Source organism: Lissotriton helveticus (assembly GCF_964261635.1).
Source record: "Lissotriton helveticus chromosome 1_1 unlocalized genomic scaffold, aLisHel1.1 SUPER_1_unloc_6, whole genome shotgun sequence".
Classification (NCBI taxonomy): Eukaryota; Metazoa; Chordata; class Amphibia; order Caudata; family Salamandridae; genus Lissotriton; species Lissotriton helveticus.
Genome location: NW_027611703.1, coordinates 556242 through 580551, shown reverse-complemented (window position 1 = coordinate 580551; position 24310 = coordinate 556242). Strand labels below are relative to the sequence as shown.

The window sequence follows — 24310 nt, the reverse complement described above, 5'->3', positions numbered from 1 at the left end:
GGTGGTGGTGGTGTTGTGGTGGTGGTGGATGTGGTGGTTGTGGATGTGGTGGTTGTGGTGGATGCGTTGGTGGATGAGGTGGTGGATGAGGTGGTGGATGCGGTGGTGGTGGATGCGGTGGTGGTGGATGCGGTGGTGGTGGATGTGGTGGTGTTAGCTTGTAGGTGATTTAAAGGTAAAACAAACCCTCGAAACATAGCTAGGAAGGAGTAGATGCTCCCACAGTATATGCAATGCAATGGTTTTGGATAATGTACACAGATGAAGAGATCGTGAAGTGTTGGGGGTGGGGGAGACGTTTTTGGGCTTAGCCCTACTGACCGGAGGAACTGAATATCCGGAGGATGCAACTGACTGTATAACTATAAGCGTTTTATGCTAATGCTGTCCATGGTTTGTGATAAACCAAATAAATCTTGTAATAATAAAAATAATACTATAATATAATGTACAAATGAAAACAGCTATAAGAAAAACGTGCACGTTCTAGTGAGTTGCTGTCCTGTTTCCTGTGCTGCAGATCACCATCGTACACCCTGAACTCGAACGCAGAGCATCTAACAAAGGGTAACGCAGGTCGGCGAAGTTCCTCGTTCAGCAAAGTGCGCGAAAATTGCCGTACAATTCCATTTGCAAACATGTTTACCACCGCATTATATGTATTATATATTTCACGAATGCGTGCAAATAGGTTCTCCCTTTGGTACAACGAGCACCAGGTGTATGCATACGTTTATAAACAGTAGACGCATGACTACATCAACAGCTCCCTGAGTTACAGATTAATATTTTGAAATGTAAAGCCAGGCGTACAGAGCCGTAGGGGGCGAGACCTGTTGATATATAAAACTATTGGTACAATCATCACAACAACGGCACCCTGGCGGGTAGAAAGGGTGTAGCTGGGTAGAACGAGATGCCCATCTAAGCGCTAGGCCCCGCACCCCCTCGCTCCCCGTCTACCAGCGGGTCCACGTGCCCCACATTTCAAATGTGAAAGCCGGGCCCGGAAAAAAAAACACGTTGTGTGATAGATAGCGCAGAGACAGTAACAAGTGGGAGGGAATAGCTCTCGGCATTGCTGGGTGGGCGGGGGAGCAGGAGTCTGTGGTGTGAGAGACAAATGTTGGTGTGTGAGGCTGCCTTTCAAGTCGGGTGGGGGAGAAGGTAGTCTAAATGCGACAAATGGTAGTCTGGTGCGAGGCGGGGGAGGGGGAGCAGGGTAGCAAGCGGGAGTTGGAGAAATAAGTATGGTCGGGGAGTTTGTTCGCATATTCGCAAAGGAAACTGCAATAATATATTTTCAGTAGTTTAATGTGTCACTTTGAAAACTGAAATTTAAAATATGCTGTACGACACAGATACATTCCTTATTGATTGTATGAAACTCCAACTGTGCAATAAATAAACCCTTTCCTAAAAATGTCTCCGTGTTGCTACCTTGCGTGTCAAAGCCATTTAAAGATCAACTAATTATTATCGTGAGGTGCGGAGGATGTGTCGTTCTTTCACCACACCCGTTTCATTTTAAATAAAAGTAGTTTAAAACAAAACACAGAGGAGCTCGACCAGAGAGAGAGAGATGCCGAGACATTTCGAATGCATACAATCGAAAGGTGTCAGTTAATGGAGGGAACATACTGAGCAAACATAAGATCTTGAAGAATGAATATACAGACGACCTCTGCCTCCTGCACCCAGCACCGTAGCTAGGAAAGCTCCTGTATCCCCGACTGCACAGCTATTAAGATAGGTGGCTGCGTGTATGTGTTAAAGCTCCTCCTCCCAGAAGCACACTTTCGGGCTTGGGACAAATTGCTTGCAATTTGCATTTATCTGTTGAAACAGCAGGGTCAAATAGCCGCAATTGAAAACAGAAGGGCAAATACAAATATTGGTTCCTAAACAGAACCAAAAAGCGCGTTTACACGGTCTTTTGAGTTCATGCGAGTGATTTGGGCAAGAGCGAGGAAAAACAAGCATTGGCCGCGGGGCCGGGAGCGATGACGGATTTTGGATGGGGGGAGTATTGCCAAGCACTTGAGAGCTAATAGAGATTTTATTACAAAGCCAAACAAAACTGTACCGCAAGTCACAAAAAGAACAAGCTTTCACTTTGTAAATAATACACCCCACCCAAATGGAGATCAGGACTTCAAGGGAACATACAATACCAGGGCTTTGGGGAGAGGAACATTTTCTTGCGTAGTGCTGTGCATTTTTGCCGCTTGGGCTCTCCGTGTCCTATAGAAAGTACAGGATCGCTCGAAAATAATTAAAGCACGCTGTCAAGGTTGAACAGCAATTGTTGAAACATCTGAATGCGCTTCCTAGGTGGGTATACACACATACACAACTTGCAACCAGTCAATTCAGCATCTAAACAGAGAAAGCACCAAGTATAGATTGCGGGTGCACATTGTCTGTTACCAGAATGCAGCCGAACGTTATTAAGAAACCGCAAAACCCTGCGATGAGGACGGGTACTCCTTACGACGAAGGAAGTCGGCAAAGCAATTCACCGGCCACGGTGAGTGACACACGCCTTCCTCTTGACATACACTGAGAGTGCAGACGGTGTATTATGAACGCGTTAAAAGCGGATATGGAACACAAGAATAAACAGAAGGGAAAATAATGTGATGGGGACCGAAAATAATGACCATAACCCTGCGATGAGGACAAGTACCCTTTACGACGAAGGAAGTCGGCAAAGCAATTCACCGGCCACAGTGTGTGACATGTGCCTTCATCCCGACATACACTGAGAGTGCAAGCGCTCGTGTATAGAGTAGCGGATGGTGTATGAATGCGATAAAAGCGGATATGGAAGAACGCTACATTAAACAAGACGGAGGGATTAAACAAGACGGAGGGAGAGAAGGGGAGGGGGGAGGAGAAATGCGACACGGCGGGCAGGGGAGGGGGCGGAGCGGGGAGAGGGTGTTAAAGCAGCCGGCTGAGGGAACTGATGTGCACGCGCTTTTAAGCTCAATGCGCATGCGCATTGAGCTTGAATTTCACGGGCACTGCAAGGAATCGCCACGATTCCTTGCAAGTTGGTTAAAGACTGTTTAAGCCCCAATAGTCTCGCAAGCTCGATGCGCATGCGCATCGACAGGCGAGACCTAAAAAGGACCTGAGCGCATCCCTGTCTTCAGGTTTGGGTGCTTCAGCAATGGCTTTGATTAAATTCATCTTAGGTTTGATACCTTCTTGACTGATCACATGGCCTAAATATTCCAATTCAGTTTTTAAGAACTCACACTTTTTTTTTGAAACTGTCATGCCCCTCTCTTGTAACTTACCAAGTACTTTTTCCAGCGTGGATAAGTATGTCATCCTGGAATTTTTGTACTCCAGACATCTGCCCAAACATATTTTCCATGAGCTTTTGGAAAACGCTAGCTGAGGATGCTAACCCAAATGGCAATCGTACATAACGGTAAGCTCCAAGGGGTGTGATAAACGTGGTCAATTCTTTTGATTCCTCATCAAGCCTGACTTGGTGGTATGCTGATCTGAGATCAATTAAGGAAAAACATTTTGAACCTGCTGTGGCTGCAAGGATTTCTTGTATTCTTGGAAGAGGGAAACAATCTACTAGAATATTTTTATTAAGTGACCTCAGATCACACAGGCGGAATTCTCTATTCCCGAAACCCATTCAGCAGAATCTGCTGGTTCAATGATTCCTTCATTTACCAATTTTTCAAGGACCAACTTTAAATCATTCTTGACTGATAGAGGGAGTGATCTTACCCTATGTCTTACCGGTACTGCATCCTTCTTGAGAACTATCTTGTGAACAAAACCTTTCACACAACCTATTCTGTCCTCAAAAAGTGACTCATACTTACTTAGAATGTTATTTACATTTTCATTTTCACATGTTATAGAAGAAACATTAATGTTGGAAACAAATCCATCATCCAGTATGATGGGGTCTTCTGCTCCGGGCTTCAAGATTATTTTGAGTTTAGCTAAGTCTCTCCAACCAACAATGTCCCTGCCTCGCTCTGCAACATATATATTGGTATAGATACTCCTGCCTTTAATGTTCAAAATATCTACAAAATAACCAAATATATTAATGTCAGATTCACCGAAGGCTTTAGGATTTACATCTGACTCAACCAAATCAACTTGTGGCCAATAAAGCAGGAATTTTTTGTCAGACACAATTGTAATAGGTGAACCCGAGTCCGCCATAATGTTCAATTGTACTTCTCCCACAGTGGCTACACCTAAAAGGCCTTTTATGTCTTTGTAATCTTCTTGTATAGTAATTACAATGTTAGAACACATGTTCTCATCAAACTCTTCTACGCAATTTATTTTAAGTTGGTGTAAAACGTTTCTGGCCAAATGTGCCACAAACCCCGCAAAATGCCCTACCTTTAAACATCTTGTGCACTTCTTTCCCAAAGCCGGGCAATTTGAGGAATCTGCCTTGTGGTTGTGAGAACCACATTTATAACATACAAATTGCAAAATGTTAGTATTAGCATGTGGCTTACTCTTGTTGCTATATAAATTTCTTTTTTTATCATTAACCAAATATACATTTGCATTTTTGTTTGCGGTTCCCGTTATTTCCCTTGACCCTTCCACTGATCTTTCGATACCCATGGCAATGTCAATAGTTTCAGATAAAGTGGGTCTCTTACATGCCAATAGTCTCTCCTGAATCTTCTTTTCATAACAATGAAAGACGAATTGGTCGCGTATATATTCGTCCACTCTATCATTATAATCACATTTCGTTGCTAGAACTCTCAACGCTGCTATGTATTCCTCCACATTCTCATTCTCAGATTGTTTTCTCATTGAGAAACGGTGTCTGCCCACCATTATATTTTCCTCCTCATCGATTTGTCGTTCCAATCTTTTAACTGCTTCCTGAAATTCATCTAATGGTATGAATTGACCTGATGGTGGTTCATACTCGGGCAGACTATAACAAATTTCTTGGCCTGCTACGCCTAATAAACCTACTAAAATAGCTGTTTTCCTTTCTGCGTCGAATCACTTACCATTTATGGCAATTAAATAGTTTTCAAAGGCCCTGTACCAGTTGCGCCATCTCATAACTGGTTTGCCAGGTTCATTTAGAAATACTGCAGGAGCATTGAAGTTCGATTCATTTGCCATGTTATCTAGATCTGCAGTCTCTTTCTTAATGAATAGAGCAATTTTGAATGGTTAATAAAACAAAATCCTTGAAAGTATATACTTTTCTATGTGTCACATATTTCTTTTACTTTAAGAAGAAGAGAAAATTGCAATATATATATATATATATATATATATATATATATATTTTTTTTTTAAATCAGTCACATGTGAAATAACGTGAAAAGGTTACTCCAATGTAGGATTCAAAAAGAAGTAGGTAAACTCGCACTGTTTAAAACGAGTAACGTGAAGAATCTCATAAAACAGTCACTCGGTTGCAATTTACCTTGCTTTCCCGACGCTATGACTTTCTGACAAGAGGCAAAATGGCGTCGCGTCGAACACGTTGATGACGTCTTGACGTGAACAGCTGACGTTGCCTCTCAGCTGTGTGAATCGGAATGGCAGTTTGCGCGAAGAAATTGACAGTTGAACTGTCAGCTCTCACTGACGCTACGATCACCTCAGAAACTGCTCTCTGTAGCGGAAAATACGTACACTTCAACTTGTGTAAACTAAATATGATAAAAAATACATCATAACTTGCCTCTTCAATATTAGCAATCCGTCGTCTGCATATCACGGGGACTTCACGTCTTCTTCGGTACTTGCCACGACGTGATGTTAACACTCGGCAATTACCGTTTTCTCGAATTAAATGGAAATTGAAAATTAGGCGAGTGTCATAACCTCCAAACATCAATAAATACTGAACTTGCCTTGAAGTTGTGGTTAAGACGCTCCGACCGAACTCTTTGCGCAAGCTCGCTTCACGAAAATTCGTATCCCGACCTCGTTGCCAAATATGTTGAGATGGGGGCGTGGCTTAGCGAGGTGCAATGGCGGTCGCAGCTTTCTAGAGCTCCCGCTTGCCCGCGACATATTTGCTCATTTATCCTGATCACCGAGCCTCTACATCACACCCAGAGTGAGGCGACAACTGCTGTAGGTGCCTGAGTTCCTCCGGTGTGGTTGGCGGTGCCCCGGGCACCTTGAACGCGGCCGGGAGACAGCGAGGGGAGTGCGGCCCAGCGCACGGCCGGAAGGCAGGGGACTCGATTTTGGCGCACCCGAAGTGGGGAACACCAGTGTGGCGTGACCGCCCTGTCGCTTTCCTGGCACCGAGATAGCCCAGCGGGACGCACAATAGTCGGCGCATATCCCTCGAGAGCCCAGCGGGACGATTGAGGATCCGGAGGGGCGTGAGCTCGTCCTACTAGACGCTGCGGCCTGGTGGAACCAGCGAAGCCGGGGGCCTCGAGTTTCGCGACTCCCGCCCGGGGCTCGCTGTGGATTGCGGCCGCCTCCGGGGCTGGACGAGGCCTCAGCGCTGGGATTGGCGGGGAACCTCCCTGCTGCTCCCACACAAAGAACGGCCCTGAGCACAGTGGGACGACTGTCAGTGGGCCCTGCAGCAGACGACGAATAGTGAGTACCCGCGTCTGGGCCCCCAGACGTTCATGGCGGTAGCAGCCGGACTTACAGCATACGGGGGGTGCAACAGAGGACTTGCGGGCCGCTGGCGGTGTGGGGGCAGATCCTGAGGCCTGCCTTGACCTACCTTAGCCGGGACACGGGATCAGAAACACGGGGGAACACACCCGGCAGTGGGAGAGATCGGCTGGGTGAGTCCCGGCAGGACTGCACAGACGAGATAGGAGACCCCATATTGTCATACCTGTGTTGACTGTCGGTGGCCCATTGGCGGTTGGTAATCATGACCCGAGGAGGAGGCGGTGGTCCAACCAAGCAGCCGACCATAGATAAATACACGGGACCCACTGGAGGCCCAGGCCCATCGGGTGGTGGACAACAACAACCCCCCTCAGGGGGGGGGGCGGACAATACAGCTCTTATGGCCGCCATCACCCAGTCCAGGGATATGCAGGACGCCAAAATAGGCGCGGTTGGTGTCGATGTTACTTTGATTCGCCAGGATCTACGGAACGCTGTAGCGCGGATTACCGAAGCAGAATCCAGGATCTCGGTGGTGGAGGATGATGTGGGTTCCTTGAAGAAACGACTGGCAGTAGTGGAATCTGTGCAGAAGAATCTGGCGCTTAGGGCTGAGGATGCGGAAGGACGTGCTCGTCGTAACAACCTCCGCTTCATCGGTTTTCCGGAACGTTGTGAGAAGGGGAACATGGAACAGTTTCTTGCTCAGTGGTTGCAGAGTTGGATGCCTCCGGAGGCCCTGTCCAACTGTTTCATCATCGAACGTGCACATCGCGCCTTGACCCAGAGGCCTCCGGAGGGTGAACGGCCCAGGGCGGTGATAGCTAGACTGTTGAATTATCACGACCGAGATGCCATCTTGCAGGAAGCCAGGACCAGGGATGCTCTCCTCTATGAAAATCGAAAGATCATGATCTTCCCAGACTATACTAAGCTTGTGCAGCAGAGGCGACAGTCCTTCATGGATGCAAAGGCGAAGCTGCGGGGTTTGAAACTCCAATACTCGTTGCTGTACCCGGCTCGCCTGAGGGTGATCTTCCAGTCCAAAACGCTGTTTTTTGATTCTCCGGAGGATCTCTTTAAGTGGAAGGATGAAACAGTGGCGCTCAGGCCACATGCTCAGCCGGGATTGAACCCGGGATCTTCGAGGGGGCCGTCGCAGGAACGGGGAGATCGACCGACCAAGAGTAGGAGAAATCGGAGGTCCCGCTCACTGAAGCGGTCGGCCTCTGTCTCTGATGCACAGGAAAGTGGCAGAACTGAAGACTCAGACCAATCTGGGAAGTGACACTGATGAACTCAGGTACTCTGTGTTCCCTGTTTGATGGTGTGGTTCCCGGGGATTGGAGAAGTGGCGGCTGTGGCCCGGTGAACTAGATGCTTATTTGATGCCTCAGCGTCATCTCGAGACTGTGTTATTGGACTTGAGTGGGGTGGTGGGAATGGCTCGGGGACCACAGATTGGGGGCAGTCCCTCTCCTACGTCAGTAGGAATTGTTTGGGGGGGGGGTTGCGACAACTGGGTTTCCGGGAGTTGGGATCCATTGGCATGGTTGGTCTTAGGCCCTCTGCTTTGGGCTTGGGATTGCCCATGCCGCGACAGATGCTTCATAGTTGTGTGAGGTATAGGGGGGGGAGTTGGGAGGTGCGGGTAGTGGGTACAGAGTTGGTTGTGGTGGGGGGGGTTTGGGGTACGTGGGAGGGAACAGCTGTTGCTTTTCTTGTGGTTTTCGAGTTTTGGGGCGGAAGAGGGGGGTTGCACGTGTTTTATATGAGGATACAGATGTTGATGCGTAGTGGGTGGTGTGGGCGCAGAGGGCCTTCATGGCGGGTTCCACCTGAATATGGCTGATATGGTACACAGACTCCCAGTGGAGTCCCTACGAGTGGTTACATGGAATGTCAGGGGAATGCTGGACAAGGTGAAACGTGGGGCGGTCCTCCGCTGGGGAAAGAGAACCGCCGCAGATGTGCTTCTGCTTCAGGAGACTCGTATGATGGGGTCGAAGGTGCTCAGCCTGCAGCGGTTTGGTTATCAGCAGGTCTTCCACGCTGGCTTTTCCAGGGGATCCAGAGGGGTAGCTGTTTTAATCCATCGTAGGGTGGCCTACAAACATGAAAAGACGTGGGCAGACCCGCAGGGTCGCTATTTATTTGTCAAGGGCAAGGTGGGTACAGAACCCGTGGTCCTTGGGAGTGTCTATGCCCCCCCCCCCCTACAGTGGGCCCTGGCTGAGAAACTGTTCCAAATGTGGGAGGATATCCTAGAGTCCCTGGCGGTAGTTGGGGGAGACTGGAATGAGGTGATGGACGTGTGTATGGACCGCCAGAGGCGTCAGGAGCTGAGTGAGCCGGCCCCCCATTCCCCCCCCCCCTACTAGGCTACATGCAATGAGTGATGGAATGGGCTGGATTGATACCTGGCGACATATGCACCCTACAGCGCGCGAATATACGTTTGTATCTGCTGTACACAGTTCCTTTTCACGCTTGGATTATGTGTTTGTTCCCAGGGCGTGTATGTGCAGGGTGCGAGCAGCGGAGATCTTGCCAAGGGGACTGTCTGATCATTCCCCAGTGTCAATTGAAGTGGACCTTCTTAGGAAACGTCAACCTTTCAGATGGAGGATGTCCTCGTGGCATCTCCAACAGCTTGGTTATGTCAAGCATCTTCGGGAGGTCGTAGATCATTATTGGCGAGAGAACCTAGTGGATGATATTGACGCGGTGGTGGTGTGGGAGGCCTTGAAGCCCACTGTGCGAGGGGTGGACATTGCGTGGAACACTGCGGCCCGCCGTGGGCGTCGCGAGGCGATCACGGCGGCTGCGGCACTAGTAGAGACACTGGAGCGGCGGAGTCGAGGAGGAGGGGATGAAGTTGGCATACGGCTGCTTCTTCAGGCACAGCAATCCTATGCGTCGGTCTTACTAGACGAAGCCAGACAGGCATGGCTGGCCAGGAGGAGCAGGATATACCAGTGGGGTGATAAATCGAGCTCCCTGCTCCATAGACTATGCCAATATAGCATTAAACCCGACACACTGCCTAGTCTTATGGCTGAGGATGGGGTGGTCATCACCGATCCTACCGAACTAGCAGCGAGCTTTGCCACCTACTTTGCGACGCAATATGCTCCGTGTGATCGCTTATCAGTGGACGAAGTGGCTAAATTTATTGATGACTTGCCCCCAAAAGCAGTGTCAGATGAGGCCAGGAAATCCCTAGATGCTCCTCTTATGGCGGAGGAACTGGGGGAGGCGCTGGGACAGCTCAATGTAGGTAAGGCCCCCGGGCCGAGCGGCTACCCCTGTGAATTTAAAAAACAATTTCATACGTAACTAGGGCCCCATTATCGTCGTGCGCTTGAGGCGGCACGGGCACAGGGTAGGCTGCCTCCTGATTGGCGCCATGCCGAGGTAGTAGTTTTCTCGAAACCGGGTCGACCCCCCGATAGACATGACTCATATCGCCCCATCTCGTTGCTTAACATAGAAGCCAAAATACTGGCCAAAGCTCTAGCGAATCGGTTGCTTCCGTATATAACGGATCTGGTACACCCCGACCAATCCGGCTTTATGCCTCGCAGGGCTACGCGCCACAATATTCGGCGTGCATGGGCTGCGATAGATGCTATGGGGGCCACAGGTGAGCAGGCAGCTTTGTTGCTTGCTGATATCAATAAAGCATTTGACTCGGTGAGCTGGACGTACCTATTCGCGCTCCTGCCCCGTCTCAATCTGGGCCCGGTATTTCTGTCCTATATTAAGCTGCTCTATACGGATATCACGGCTGCAGTGCGTATTGCCGGGGCGGTGTCGGAGACCTTCCACATTGGCCGAGGAACCCGACAGGGATGCCCTTTATCCCCTTACCTATTCGCCCTTGCTATGGAGCCTTTGGCCGCCTGGGTGCGTATAGATGCGCAGATGCGAGGATTTGTGTGGCCCCGGGGCCTCTCTGATAGAATTGCGTTGTACGCAGATGATGTCCTTTTCTTCCTCACCGACCTGCGACGCTCAGGGCCGCGGGTTTTGGAAATAATGCAGGTCTTCGGAGAGGTCTCGGGCCTCTACCTCAACTTAGGTAAATCCACCCTGTGGGTCCTTGGGGGTGGTGCGGTGGCGGATCCCTGGACATTGGACCTGCGGGTAGCGGTTGGTGGCTTGCAATACCTGGGAGTGTTCCTATCGGAATCAGTGAACCTCACATGGGAGCACTCCGTGCTGCCGGTTTGGGAGCGGGTGCAGCCTGACGTGAAAACTTGGTCTCGGATGCCTCTTAATATATTTGGTCGATCCGCCATTTTCAAGATGGTGGCGCTTCCACGCCTCCTATATCAGCTGCAGAACTATCCCCATCCAGTCCCATCCTCATGGTTTCGGCAGGTGAACTCGGTCTTGGGACGGTTCCTGTGGGCTGGGGGGTCCGCCAGGGTGGCGCTGCGTACGTGCTTCTAATCCACATACTGTGGAGGACTCGCCACCTCAGACCTCATGTCCTACTATCAAGCTGCTCACCTGCTCATCCTCAATGACTGGTGGTTAAGCGATAGGGGTGATCCGGCCTACGCGTTAGAACGCGTGCTGATGGGTGAAAATACGCTTCACGTGCTCCTCTACTCTGCTCAGCTACGGCGGGAGTTGCCTAGAGTCACAAAAACTGTCTTCATTGTTTGGCGTCAAGCGTTGCGACGCATGGGCTGGTGGGGTAGGCTGACTGCGGAAACACCGCTGTGGCATAACGGTCGACTGCCTGCACTGGCCTCCCTGTCGGGTTTTGATGGATGGGACGCGATCGGGATCTCGTTACTGGGACATGTGATGTCTGGAGTTGCCCTCAAGTCGTTCCAGGAACTCAGTACGGAGTTCCACATGCCACGGACCCAGTTCTTCCGCTATCTGCAGCTTCGGCATGCGCTAACACCCAGCATTGCCGATTTGGACTCGCTCCCCGAATTCAGCCCTATTGAGGCGAAATTGTTTATGGGCGATCTCGGAGACAAAAAAGTATCCCGTATATACCAAACGTTGGTCACTCACTGCTCTTCCGACCTCCTTCCCCTGCGGACGGCCTGGGAGGTGGACATTGGTCCCATGGACGAGGATGATTGGCGGGAGGCTCTGGAATCCCCGCAAGGGACTGCCATCGCAATGAGGCTCAGGTTTATCCAATTCAAAATTCTCCACAGGGCTTACTATACCCGCGAGCGATTATGGAAAGCTGGACTGATTGAATCGCCGGAATGCCTGCGTTGTGGGGTGGAGGTGGGCTCGCTGCTCCATACTGTATGGCTGTGTCCAAGAATAGCTGGTTTTTGGAGAGGTGTGTGGAGCTGCCTGTCTGAAGTGCTGCACTGGGACCTGCCCCGCACCCATCGTTTAGGATTGCTTCATATTCTTGAGGGAGTGGGGGGGAATATTTATAAGCGCCATCTACTGCTACTGGGGCTTGTCCTGGCCAAGAGAGACCTAGCACGGGCTTGGAAAGACGAAAGGGCCCCTCCTCTGTGTGCATGGAAAGCAGGATTAGATTTCTGTATGGGTCTGGAGCGACCGATATTTGAAGCGCGAGGATGCCCCCACAAGCTATGGAAAAAGTGGGCCGATTATAGGGACTTGCCACTGGATCCCCCAGTCGAATCTGAGGAGGAGCTCTAGACTTCCTCCTTTGTATAGGCCTGCGACTTGCGCCATGCCTGCCACATTATGCTCATACAACGTGGTTTCTTCTTCACACATGCACAGGGTTAGGGAGGGATAACGGGGAGGGATGGGCTGTGGGTGGTGGGAGTTTGGGGTGGGGTGGGGGGTAGTTTCTCATGTACATGTTTTGCCATGATTCTAGATCCGACTCAGATCCTGCAATATACAATGTATCCAAATGCTTGGTGGTTCCCCCTGATTGTGGGGTGCCACATTGATTGCCTTGCTTGCTTTATTCAATAAAAAAATCTGTTGTGAAAAAAAAAATATGTTGTGATGTAGGTCACAGAAATGCAATAAACGAGTAAAATAGAAAGTGAAGTATTTTATTAAATTAAGCGAGCTCACGAAAGGTGAAGGAACAGCTGTGAAGGAAGAAGCCGACTCCGTAACAGGGGCGTGGCTCTCCTATAAATATTTACTGAACATTCCTGCCTACGTCATTATCATGATCAATGGGAAGGGAGAGAAAAGAAGGAGAAAATAAACTAGACATGCAACAGTAGGTTTCTTTGAAATAACCAGCACTCTGGAACTTTACAGAGATGGATTTTCAGACGTTTAAAAATATCCTTTATTTACAGAAAGTTATACTGGGACGGTATAGGTATTTATTTCTCAACTTCATGCTTGATACACTTGGGGCTCTAAGGTTTGGGACTTATGACCCCTAGACTAGAGCATGCGACATGATAGCCATCATTCGGACCAAATCACAGACACGTGTTTTCACACTTGAAAGTACGAAGGATTTTGTGCACCAGGGCTATAAGGAGGTAATTTTAACATTGGAGTTTTATCTGGATTCGCTCTCTCCATCGTACACTGTATCTTAGAATGCTTTTTAGGTCTCGCTCTCGAGACGTATTGTCGCCCAGTTGTCTCTCAAGGGAGACAGAGCGGTGCACGAGCCTACCAAGGTCTGTGGACGCGCTTACGCAGGCGGGCCGAAGGCACACACACACGCGCAGACACAAACACGCGCAGACACACACGCTCACACACGCGCAGACACACACACACCAAGCCCCACTTACCGCATCGGCGGCCTCAGCCGCCACTCCTGACTTCTGCTGCCACCGCTCCTCTGGGCCATCCACTCCGCGGGCTTCTCGCAAAGACGGAAGTCCCTCCCCACGACAGCCGTAAGCGTGCACATCCCGAAACCGGAAGTTCGTGAGAGTGCAAGCGCACAGCTAGTTTAATTTTTTTTTATGTAGCCGCTAGACGAGGGATGGGGGCATACGACAGTTTGTTGACTCCAATAAGAACCGATACGTAAATACCAGTTGTCTAAATCTATTGCTAGGCATGGATCCATTATTAATGAGGCCTGCAGCCTCAGTAGCGCTCCTTGGATGGTTGAAGTGAGTGTTTAGCGGGGAAGCATTCTGTGAAGAGCTGCGCCTGACGATGATACTGCCTGCCTTAAATCGAGCAGGCGGCTGGGGCTCGTCCTGGGAGTCACCGAACAGGCGGATGCTGTGGAGTTGAGTCAGTGGGATGCCTCCAGAGGTAGGCTAGGCGGCAGGCAATAGTGAGACATCTCATATTGACTTTTCAATAATGTAGGACCGCTGATAGCCCTGGCTCACCGCACCTGGCCCCGGCCTTCCTTTTGCGCCAAGAAGGAAATGCTGAGCTGTCATTGTCGTGTCACTCCGCAGCCACCAGCGCCACCAGTATTCAGCGCCAGCAGAGTCGCACGAGTATTCAGGGCGTTGAAACACAGCTGTTATATTAAGCAAAATAAATAAGATTGTGTGCTCATGAACCACAACTGGTATAGTAAGCAAAATAAATAAAACTGTGTCCGAGCGTTCAAATGAAAAGCTTCTTTGAAACACTCAACCAATCACGACTCGATTTGCACACCACTGACAATAAGTACACACTTGTTGTGATTCTTTTATTTCACCTCATGCCTTTGTCGTACACCTCTCTAAACTCCCTCTTTATATGTAATTGTTGTTCGCGTTCATCACTATCTCCCACTTTCTGTTATGTTGGGTTTCTCATAATCGTTCTTCCTCTTTTCTGCCTTTCTATCGCTTTCTCGGAATCAGTCTGGTGAGAAATTAAGTCCGATTACCAAAATTAAACCAGTGTTTTCTTGCACAAAGTAAACACGGTGTCCTGCTCCTACAACAACACTGCATTCTCCGCCTATTCGGAGAATCTGGCAGATTAGATCTTGTTAGCAGACAATGACACCCCCCTCCAATTTACCACTAGTGCACTGCAGGCTTGCATCGCCACACCAGTGCAAAGCATGTGCACAGGTTAGCTGACCTAGAAATGAATAGGTTTGCACTGTTGGCGTATGGTAAACATTTTGCATAGCTCACTACGCGCAAATATCGATTTTGCACTAGTTAGTCCTGAGAAGCGTCCGTTCAAAGTGTTATTGTACTGGTGCAAAGTGCACGTGCTCGCGGTCCTATCCCCGCACCCTGTATCCTGCTGCACATTCTTTTCTGAAGGACAGGACTGCAGGGCATTTGCAGTCGTGTGCTCTGGCAGTAGCTGGAAGCAGATGCGCGGTTTGAGCATCCAGAACTGACGCCTCTGCTGGTCCTTGACAACCACGTAGAAGGCAGATGCGATTGAGCGCTTGTGTCTTAGTGCGCGTGAATTAGAATACTATGGCGCGTGGTGCCCAACTCGTCTCTGCCATCCTAGTGTTACCCAGAGGCGAGGCTTGGGGCAGCAGGTGCAGGGGCACAAAGGATACTGATTTTTACTGTGTTTTATGTTTCAGGCATGTTGCAAAAACGTTTAAGTCAGAGGGCAGGAACTTCATACAAGAGCCACTCAATTGAGATCTTTATTTCATGTTGGGCCCTTAGGTTACAGAAACAGACCGAGTTCAGACGAGCCTTGAAGACCTGGCTATTTAAACAAGCGTACGGTTAGAGCAATACACCATCTGCCCCTCCACTTACCATCTGCCATCTGCTTTCTTCAGCGCCATGAAACCCCTGGGTGACCGTGCGCTTAACAAATTCCGTATAGAATAGAATAGAATAGAAGATATGTTCCCTCAGAGCTTCATCCTTCATGTAACTGTCTGTCTCCTAGCTATACCCTCACATAACATACTAATACATCATTCACTCTCAGCATTTCTGACACCAACTTAGACATCCAGGAAACGGGGAATCACAGAATGCTACTGATGGGTATCTGCCCAATGCCACAAGATCAATGTTGACTAGTGAAAGCCTTCTGCAAAGCGTAAATCCTTTAATGAAACTTTTCTATAACGTTTACATTTTACATCAGCGAGTTTAAATGTCAACATTACTGATTAATACAATGCGCTACATAATTAGATCAGCGTCGTCCCCTCAAACTTCCCAAAACTATTGATTTAGGGAACATCAGGAAGTAGTACATTTAAAAAAAAAAAACTCATGAACACTGCAACCCTGAACCATTTATTTATTTCTCTCTCAAAGCTTCCGTCGGTCACGGGGGTGGTGAGGACGGTAAAGCAAGATGTTTAAACTTCATTTTGAATCAAGCATCATGGTACAACAATAGCTCTAATTAATTTGTCGGTCTGTATAAACGGTCTTCCAAAATGTATGCAGAAAAGTCGGCCACCTAACCAAGTCCTACACATCCCAACTACGAGCCCTGCTAAACCATACCTCTATAATTAGTTTTGTACTTTTGCATGTAAAATGTGTAGAAATTGCTGCCATGAACCACCTAAAAGCTGCATTATTTCTCAGAAAAAATGAAGACCTCCAGACGAGACAACTACAACCCTCAAGTGAACTAACGAAGGTGCATAAAATACACTGACTAGACATATCGACTGCACACTCTAACAAGCATTGCTCAGACCCTCCAGCTTATCGCGATTTCGCGATTTGCAAAAAAATCGCGAAATCGGCCGATCTGTGCAAATGCCGCGATATTTGCAAAAACGCCTGCGAAATCCGCCATTTTGCCGTGAGCCAATGGAAAGGAGGGTGTGTCTGTCTCCGCCGTGACTGGGGGCGAGTGGCTGAAAAGCTTCAGTGCTCCGTACATCTCTTTGTGTTTGCCTAATTACCGTAATCACCCCAGTTGGTGGCAGTAGCCCGTCTGCCCTCTCTCTGCTCGTGCACCCGAATGGGGTCTGACAATTACTTTCACAACTGTTCTGTAAGTCTTTTGGTGAATAGCAGATTTCATAGATCATATATACTGGTTTCAATTAGGCACGGTGAGCTATCAGAACGCTAGCTACTACAGTTACTGCGAGGGTTAACTCTTGGATGGGCTCCAGGGATGCATGTCTGGTTAATTTTACGGAGGGAAGTGTGCGCGCGGTTGATTAAGCACCATGGTTTCCTCTTTTTCCATAACCTCCAGACCCCCGCAGCCTCCGTGTTTACTCTTTGAAATAAAAAAGCTGCTGCTGTTTTTTTCCTTATTTTGAGAAGGGCTATTTTGGGAGGTGTGGTGGGATTGTTCGTGCCTCTGTGTGTGCAGTGAGGGAGGAGAGTGCTGAGCACGCCGAACCCCCTCCCTCTGCATCTTATTCTTCTTTCCAAATGATTGCAGGTTTTCTCAATACGACTTCCAATCTCTTTTCGCTATCATCCGCTGACAGTCACTCGATCATGCTCTACCCTGTCAGTGTCTCTTTCTATCATTTAATAACTCCGTATCTCTCCCCCATCGTCTTTTCCCTCTTCTTTTGATGCTTTTTTAATATATAGCGACCACGACCGAAGATATAAGAAGTAGAACGCTATAAGTGATCACCAGTTTCGTTAAAAAAAAAATTGGGTAGGGATGGAGAGATTAAGTTATGTGCCCTGAATCACAGGATGTTGAGCAGACGCCGAGACTCGAACCTGGTTCGCCTGTCCCAACATGGGCAGCTCTTGCCGTTATGCCACATCCGCTCCCCCAACATTTTCTACAATCAAAGAATACGATCACCTGGTGTTTTAATTTGGAAAGCTACCTACTTATATTTTGTTCTGTCTTTGAAATATGATGCAAACGTGGCTCCATGTTTCCAGGCAAGCCAAAACACGGAAAACTCCGAATTTCATCGGAAACGGACCGGAAGGAAAGTTATGACACCCGAGCCCATCCGTGCGCCTGTAAAGATGTGCGACGTGTTGCGGCCATAAAGTATTTTTGCTTTGTAGCACCTCGAGTACTGTACTCCAAGGTGCCCGTTTTGACGAGCGCGGGCACGTGAGGTTGGGTACCTATATATAAATATTGATGGCATGCCCATGTAGAAGGGGGCACTCGAGCCTTATGCGGGCCTCAAGCTGTAGGAAAAGGGAATTACTTAAACCCACAATCAAGAGTGTTTCTATGGAGGAATGCTTACATTAGTATACATACATAGCTTCATGTTGTTAAATAACTAAAAAAACAAAGATTTCTGTGTTTGTTGTAGGAAAAATGGCCAAATAAAATGCCGCAAAATTGCCGCTAAATTTCCATTTTTGTGCCGCTAAATTTGCTAATCCATGCCGCTATATCCTGGGGGGTCTGATTGCTATAGACAATAGGTCTCGCCTTTGGAACCGTATAAGTATTTTTCCTACTTTGCATTTCATGGTTTGCTTTTAATTACCTCAGGGTACCTCGTGTTAAGGTAGTTTTCGTGTGTTGCGTTAGATTGCCTTGTGCCTTAGCCTGTTTGGAATTGTCTTGATTTTTGTGCTGAAATGTGAGGCATATATTACTTTGGTTTATTTTCTGTTTGTTTCCCTTTTGGTGCCCTGCTTTGTCGTGTGTTGTCTTAGTTTGCCATGTGTTGTTTTGTTTAAAGTCTTGTCATAGGTTCTCTTGTGTTGTTTTACTGACTCCATTAGTTGTCTGTGTTTGCTGTGTCGCTTTACTCAAGGCCTGCAATGCCTTAGGTTGCCCTGTGTTCCCTTAGCTTGACTTGTTGCTCTACTTTTCTATGTGACGTCTCTCATCGCTCAGTTCTTTCTGTGCCATATGCGACAAATTAAGCTATTGACATTGTAAATGACAATGCCATTTATTTATCTGTTTTCAAAACCAACACATAAATAAAAAAATTGTCATTTACAATGCCAATAGCTCTAACTTTGGCAAAGGCGAGACCGTTGAATTGTAAATGCTTGTTTTACATGTATCGTCTCAACAAGGTTAGGTTACTATTGTTTGTATACCCAACATAGACAACCCCCTTAGTTTATATGCCCTGTGGCCGTATTTAATTTTAGAAAAAATAATACCAATGACTGACAAGGATGTGACTTCTATTTAGACCATGGTTCTGTACCTTTTATTTTTTACACAGCCTTGATAAAGTCGCGGGATCACACCCTGTAGCGACGAAATACTCGTTGGTTGTGGCCGAGAACACCAGAATAAAACGCGAACAAGACAAAAGAAAGAAAGAATTGTGTATATTCTGTGACTCATTTACTGTACTTGTTTTTAACTTGGAGGGAAACCACATCTTTCTTAAATACGTGTGCTGGGGAGTTGATTTTCTCAGGGGTGCAGAGGAGGTGAGGCCTGTCCAGGGGTGCAGAGGAGGAGAGGCCTGTCATGGGGTGCAGAAGAGGTGAGGCCTGTCCATGGGGTGCAGAAGAGGTGAGGCCTGTCCATGGGGTGCAGAAGAGGTGAGGCCTGTCCAGGGGGCAGAGGAGGTGATGCCTGTCCAGGGGGCAGAGGAAGTGATGCCTGTCCAGGGGGCAGAGGAGGTGGAGCCTCTCCAGGGGTAGGAAAGGAGGTGAGACTTGTCCAGGGGGAGCAGAGGAGATGAGGCCTGTCCAGGGGGAGCAGAGGAGGTGAGGCCTGTACAGGGGTAGCAGAGGAGATGAGGCCTGTCCAGGGGTGCAGAGGAGGTGAGGCCTGTCCCGCGGGGTACAGAGGAGGTGAGGCCTGTCCAAGGGTACAGGGGAGGTGAGGCCAGTCCAGAGTGGTGAAGAGGAGGTGAGGCCTGTCCAGGGGTTGCAGAGGAGCTGAGGCCTGTCCATGGGGTGCAGAGGAGGTGAGGCCTGTACAGGGGTAGCAGAGGAGATGAGGCCTGTCCAGGGGTGCAGAGGAGGTGAGGACTGTCCCGCGGGGGTACAGAGGAGGTGAGGCCTGTCCAATGGTGCAGGGGAGGTGAGGCCAGTCAGAGTGGTGCAGAGGAGGTGAGGCCTGTCCATGGGGTGCAGAGGAGGTGAGGCCTGTCCATGGGGTGCAGAGGAGGTGAGGCCTGTCCAGAGTGGTGCAGAGGAGGTGAGGCCTGTCCATGGGGTGCAGAGGAGGTGAGGCATGTCCAGGGGTTGCAGAGGAGGTGAGGCTTGTCCGGGGGGTGTACAGAGGATTTGAGGCTTGTCCAAAGGGTGTAAAGGAGGTGAAGCATGTCCTTTTCAGGGGTGGGGTGGTTGCGAAGGAGGCGAGGCCTGTCCTAGAGGTGCAGAGAAGGTAAGTCCTGTCCATGGGGAGGAGAGCAGGTGAGACCTGTCCAGGGGGAAAAGAGGAGGTGAGGCGGGTCATGAGGGGTGCAGAGGAGATGCCTGTTCAGGGGGAGCAGAGGAGGCGTGGCTTATCCAGGGGGTGCAGAGGAGGTGAGGCATGTCTTGTCCATGGGGGTACAGAACATGTGAGGCCTGTCCAGGGTTCAGAGGAGGTGAGGCATGTCCAGTCAAGGGGGTTAACAGCAGGTGATGCCTTTCCGGGGGTACAGAAGAGGTGAGGCATGTCCTGTCCAGGGCGTTAAGAGCAGGTGAGGCCTGTCCAGGGGTGCAGAGGAGGTGGTGCCTGTTCTGGGCTGGGCGTGCAGAGGAGGTGCGTCATATCTGGGAGAAAGTTCCCCGTAGCACCGGAGTCCAGCATCACGCCCACTCCTGAAAGAACTCTGTCTTGAAATCCTAGGTTCCTCGTCAGAATAAGGTGTGGAGCAGAAGATTGTAGAATATTGGCCACTTGATGAGAAATTGGCGTTGTATCCTTGTTAGCAACCACCAGCCCAACTCCTTCTACTAGTGGTGCAGAGAGTTTTACTTCTTGAAGGTTTTTGGCTTCTTGGGACATTTCTTTACAAAATGTTCACTCATCGATGTAACAGAAAAGCACACCATTACTAAATTTCTTCAATTCCTTCTCCACTTTCTTACTCTCTCACTCTCTCTCTCTCTATATATATATATATATTTTCTTTCCCAGAGAGCCTATGGCTTTTGCTCCTAAAATATTTTATTCATTGGTAACCTGCATTATAAACAACATTTTCGCACCCTTTAACTCTGAGTTTGTTTATTCTTTTTCACTCATTCGTTCATTCACTCACTGCCTTACTTTCTTATCTTCTGAATTTCTCTTACTTCTCCCTTAGAAACCTTCTGGAGCCTCCGTCATCAACCAAGCAACGAAGAAATCAGGTACAGAAGTATTCAATGGGTAAGTGTTAATTCTTCTCTTTATATTTCTTTTTTCCTATTCACTTTAAATTGGTATTTCTCTCTAGTTCTAAATTACCGAACTAACTAACCGACGCACCAAAGTGCTCGAACATGCGCCTAAGCCTGGCAAAAAATTTCGCTATTTCCATCTAACTAGACTACAGAAAGAATATCACTAATCTCTAAAAAATCCATTGGTGCCTCGGTTCTAGAATCAACCGGCGCACTTCAAAGCTGGTCTAGACCTCGCGCCCGTGTCCAGGAACTCAGGACTAGACCGGCAACTTCCACCGCTGTCCTCCCTGTTGGTAGTATAGGGGAGAATGATTCAGAAAAGGGGGTGGTGATGAACAGAGTGCCTGAATTAAGCAGACCACTCTTACCCAGTCCAAAGATCAGGGCTTGATCCATCACCGTTTTTTAGCTCACCGCACCATCCCAGCTCAGAACTTGGCTATATGCAAATTAGTCTGTTCCTGTCCCAGTGCATGATGGGAACAGGGCAAACCAAACTACCAAGCCAATTCTTGTACTGGGAAGGAAACAAGCTTCCGGGGACCGGTTTCTGCCATTTCAGGCGTCGTCGGCCCGGCTTGCTTGAATCCTGATGGTGCAATGAGCAAGGGACTCACATCTGAGTATACCCTTCCACGCTAATGGTGGACAAAATGATTCAGAATAGGGGGTGGCGATGAACAGAGTGCCTGAATTAAGCAGACCACTCTTACCCAGTCCAAAGATCAGGGCTTGATCCATCACCGTTTTTTAGCTCACTGCACCATCCCAGCTCAGAACTTGGCTATATGCAAATTAGTCTGTTCCTGTCCCAGTGCATGATGGGAACAGGGCAAACCAAACTACCAAGCCAATTCTTGTACTGGGAAGGAAACAAGCTTCCGGGGACCGGTTTCTGCCATTTCAGGCGTCGTCGGCCCGGCTTGCTTGAATCCTGATGGTGCAATGAGCAAGGGACTCACATCTGAGTATACCCTTCCACGCTTATGGTGGACAAAATGATTCAGAAAAGGGGGTGGTGATGAACAGAGTGCCTGAATTAAGCAGACCACTCTTACCCAGTCCAAAGATCAGGGCTTGATCCATCACCGTTTTTTAGCTCACTGCACCATCCCAGCTCAGAACTTGGCTATATGCAAATTAGTCTGTTCCTGTCCCAGTGCATGATGGGAACAGGGCAAACCAAACTACCAAGCCAATTCTTGTACTGGGAAGGAAACAAGCTTCCGGGGACCGGTTTCTGCCATTTCAGGCGTCGTCGGCCCGGCTTGCTTGAATCCTGATGGTGCAATGAGCAAGGGACTCACATCTGAGTATACCCTTCCACGCTTATGGTGGACAAAATGCCCGGTTCCGCGCTATAATCGCCTGCGACCTTTTGCGAGCGGGTGATCTTTGCAATGCACTTTCAATGGCAGATACTGCGAGACAAAGAAGAGCTTTAATTACTTTTTGATACACCCTGACACCTGTCCAGGGGGTGCAGAAGAGGTGAGGTCTGTACTGTGCTAAGGAGGAGAGACCTGTCCTGGGCTGGGGGTGCAGTGGAGGTGCGGCCTATCCAGTGTAGAAGTAAACCTCAGCTAGGTCTACCAGTGCAAGAGGTTTGCCCTTCTCTGCACAAAGTCCTCAGACCATAGGAAGAAGTTGGCACAGAAACTGGAAAATAGAAAAGTATAGTTTATTAACCTCCGGAGGTGGTACTACGGTCCACACAACACCCTTCAGTATTGTATGGAGTAGCACACCGAACTAAAGCACATGGCCCTTTTATACACTAAGAGGGGGCTCAAAGAAGGCGGTACAAGACACAAGAATGAGTTTTATGTACATATAAGGACATTTTAGAAGCACAATCGGTGAGTGGGCAGAGTTAACGGTTCTCGACCTTCGAAAACACATTCCTATCTGGAACTAATTACTAACAGCTGTAGACTCTACTGGGCATGCGCTAAAACAGGAGATACTAAATATAGCCTGTCGCTGGGCAGATTTTGAGCGCAGTTAACAAGGAAGTAGGACAAAACACACGGTGAGCACATGGCAGCATATGAAGGACAAAATGGCTGCCACAAATACAAAATGGAGTCGACTGAATTGTTACGATAGTTGCCAAATACAGAATGTCTTCTGCTAATGCTTAATCTAATTGCTGTTAAATTACAACAGACGACCCTTTCAGCATTAGCTGAATACATTCGACTTCCTGGGATAGTCTAAATATTCATCCTGTATACCAATTTTCATTGTTTCAGCTACTTCTTTGCTAAAATACTTTTTACTTTCATATCTGCAGTATTTCTCCTAGCTGGTATACAGGCAGTAATGCACATAGAGCATAATATTGGACCACATTGCACACATATACAACATGTAAAGATTATCGCAATTATGATACACAGCACAGTCAATATTTTCCAGCCCCAAGCAGAAACTAGAGTCCAAAACCATCCCGCAAAAGTCCAAGTACCATTTTCTGTATGAATTTCTGAAGCAATCTTATGGAGTTTATTTATCGCATTATACAATGACGGTGTGTGATCAGGGATGAACACACAACAACTACTACCAATGATGCGACATGAACCACCTCGGTCAGCAAGCATAACATCTAGCACCATCCTGTTCTGGAGTGCAACAACTCTAGCAATTTTCAGTTCTTCAGTAATATTTCGAAGTGCTATAGCTGCCTGATTTGTAACAGCTTCCACAACCCTAGTCAATCGTCGCACTTTCCTACTATTTAATGCAGCACCTACAAAAAAAACAGTCCTAGATTAAAGTCCACATATTGCTGTAACGTAGTATCTATTTCATCTACATCATCTGTATTCAAAGTCCTTTTATACCGATTCATAGTAATATTACTAAACAATTTAAGATCTCGATGATATGATGCAGGTGCTAAAAATACAGGGGGCAATAAAAACGATACATAACATACACCCGACCACCCAGCTGGTAGTCGGTAATACCCATAGCTGCCACATACAAAGTATGTATTATGTGAAGCTAGGAAAGAACTATAATTTATTCCATCTATATTAAAAACGGTAAAGCAGTCCCTTATTCCAACAGGAATCTGTCCAACACTTTGTACACATGTTGGCTTTAGTCTTTGTAACAGAAATCACAAAGCGTTCACTTTCGGCAGAGTCTCTTGTGATGCTGAAGACATATGGCGTTGAAATATTGTTCGGTCGGTATTCCTCCCATTTAGCTCCATTAGCTTGAGGGTACCCATCCTTGTCTTGATAACACTCTTTATTCAAACGGAAAAGAAGTCCACCTACTGTAGGCTTTCTGGTTGCAAACAAGAGAGCGAACCAGGCTCGACAAGAGCCATTATGTGAGAAAGGAAGAGGTATAAAAGGTGTTCCTCCTTTCTTTTGATGAGCAGGCATCATCCCACATACCCAACAATTGGTTGAGTTTGTAGCATTATGAGTATGATGCAGCATCTGAATAAAAGTGTTGTTGAGATAAGATTGACGATGCTTCTGCTCCTGATACAGGAGCGTAAAGAAGAAGTGCTCCTCCGGTATTGGCGTAGTAGTAACAAA

General features: G+C 48.1%; 1 protein-coding gene across 1 annotated transcript in view; it reads left to right on the top strand.

Annotated features, from left to right (window-relative positions):
- LOC144806274 (uncharacterized) overlaps positions 1-24310 on the top strand; it is a 192652-nt gene that overhangs the window by 113353 nt on the left and 54989 nt on the right. Inside the window, 3 exon segments of the mRNA XM_078672667.1 lie at positions 7115-7917; positions 9147-9913; positions 20666-20730. Coding sequence (XP_078528793.1) covers positions 7115-7917; positions 9147-9913; positions 20666-20730 — 1635 coding nt within the window.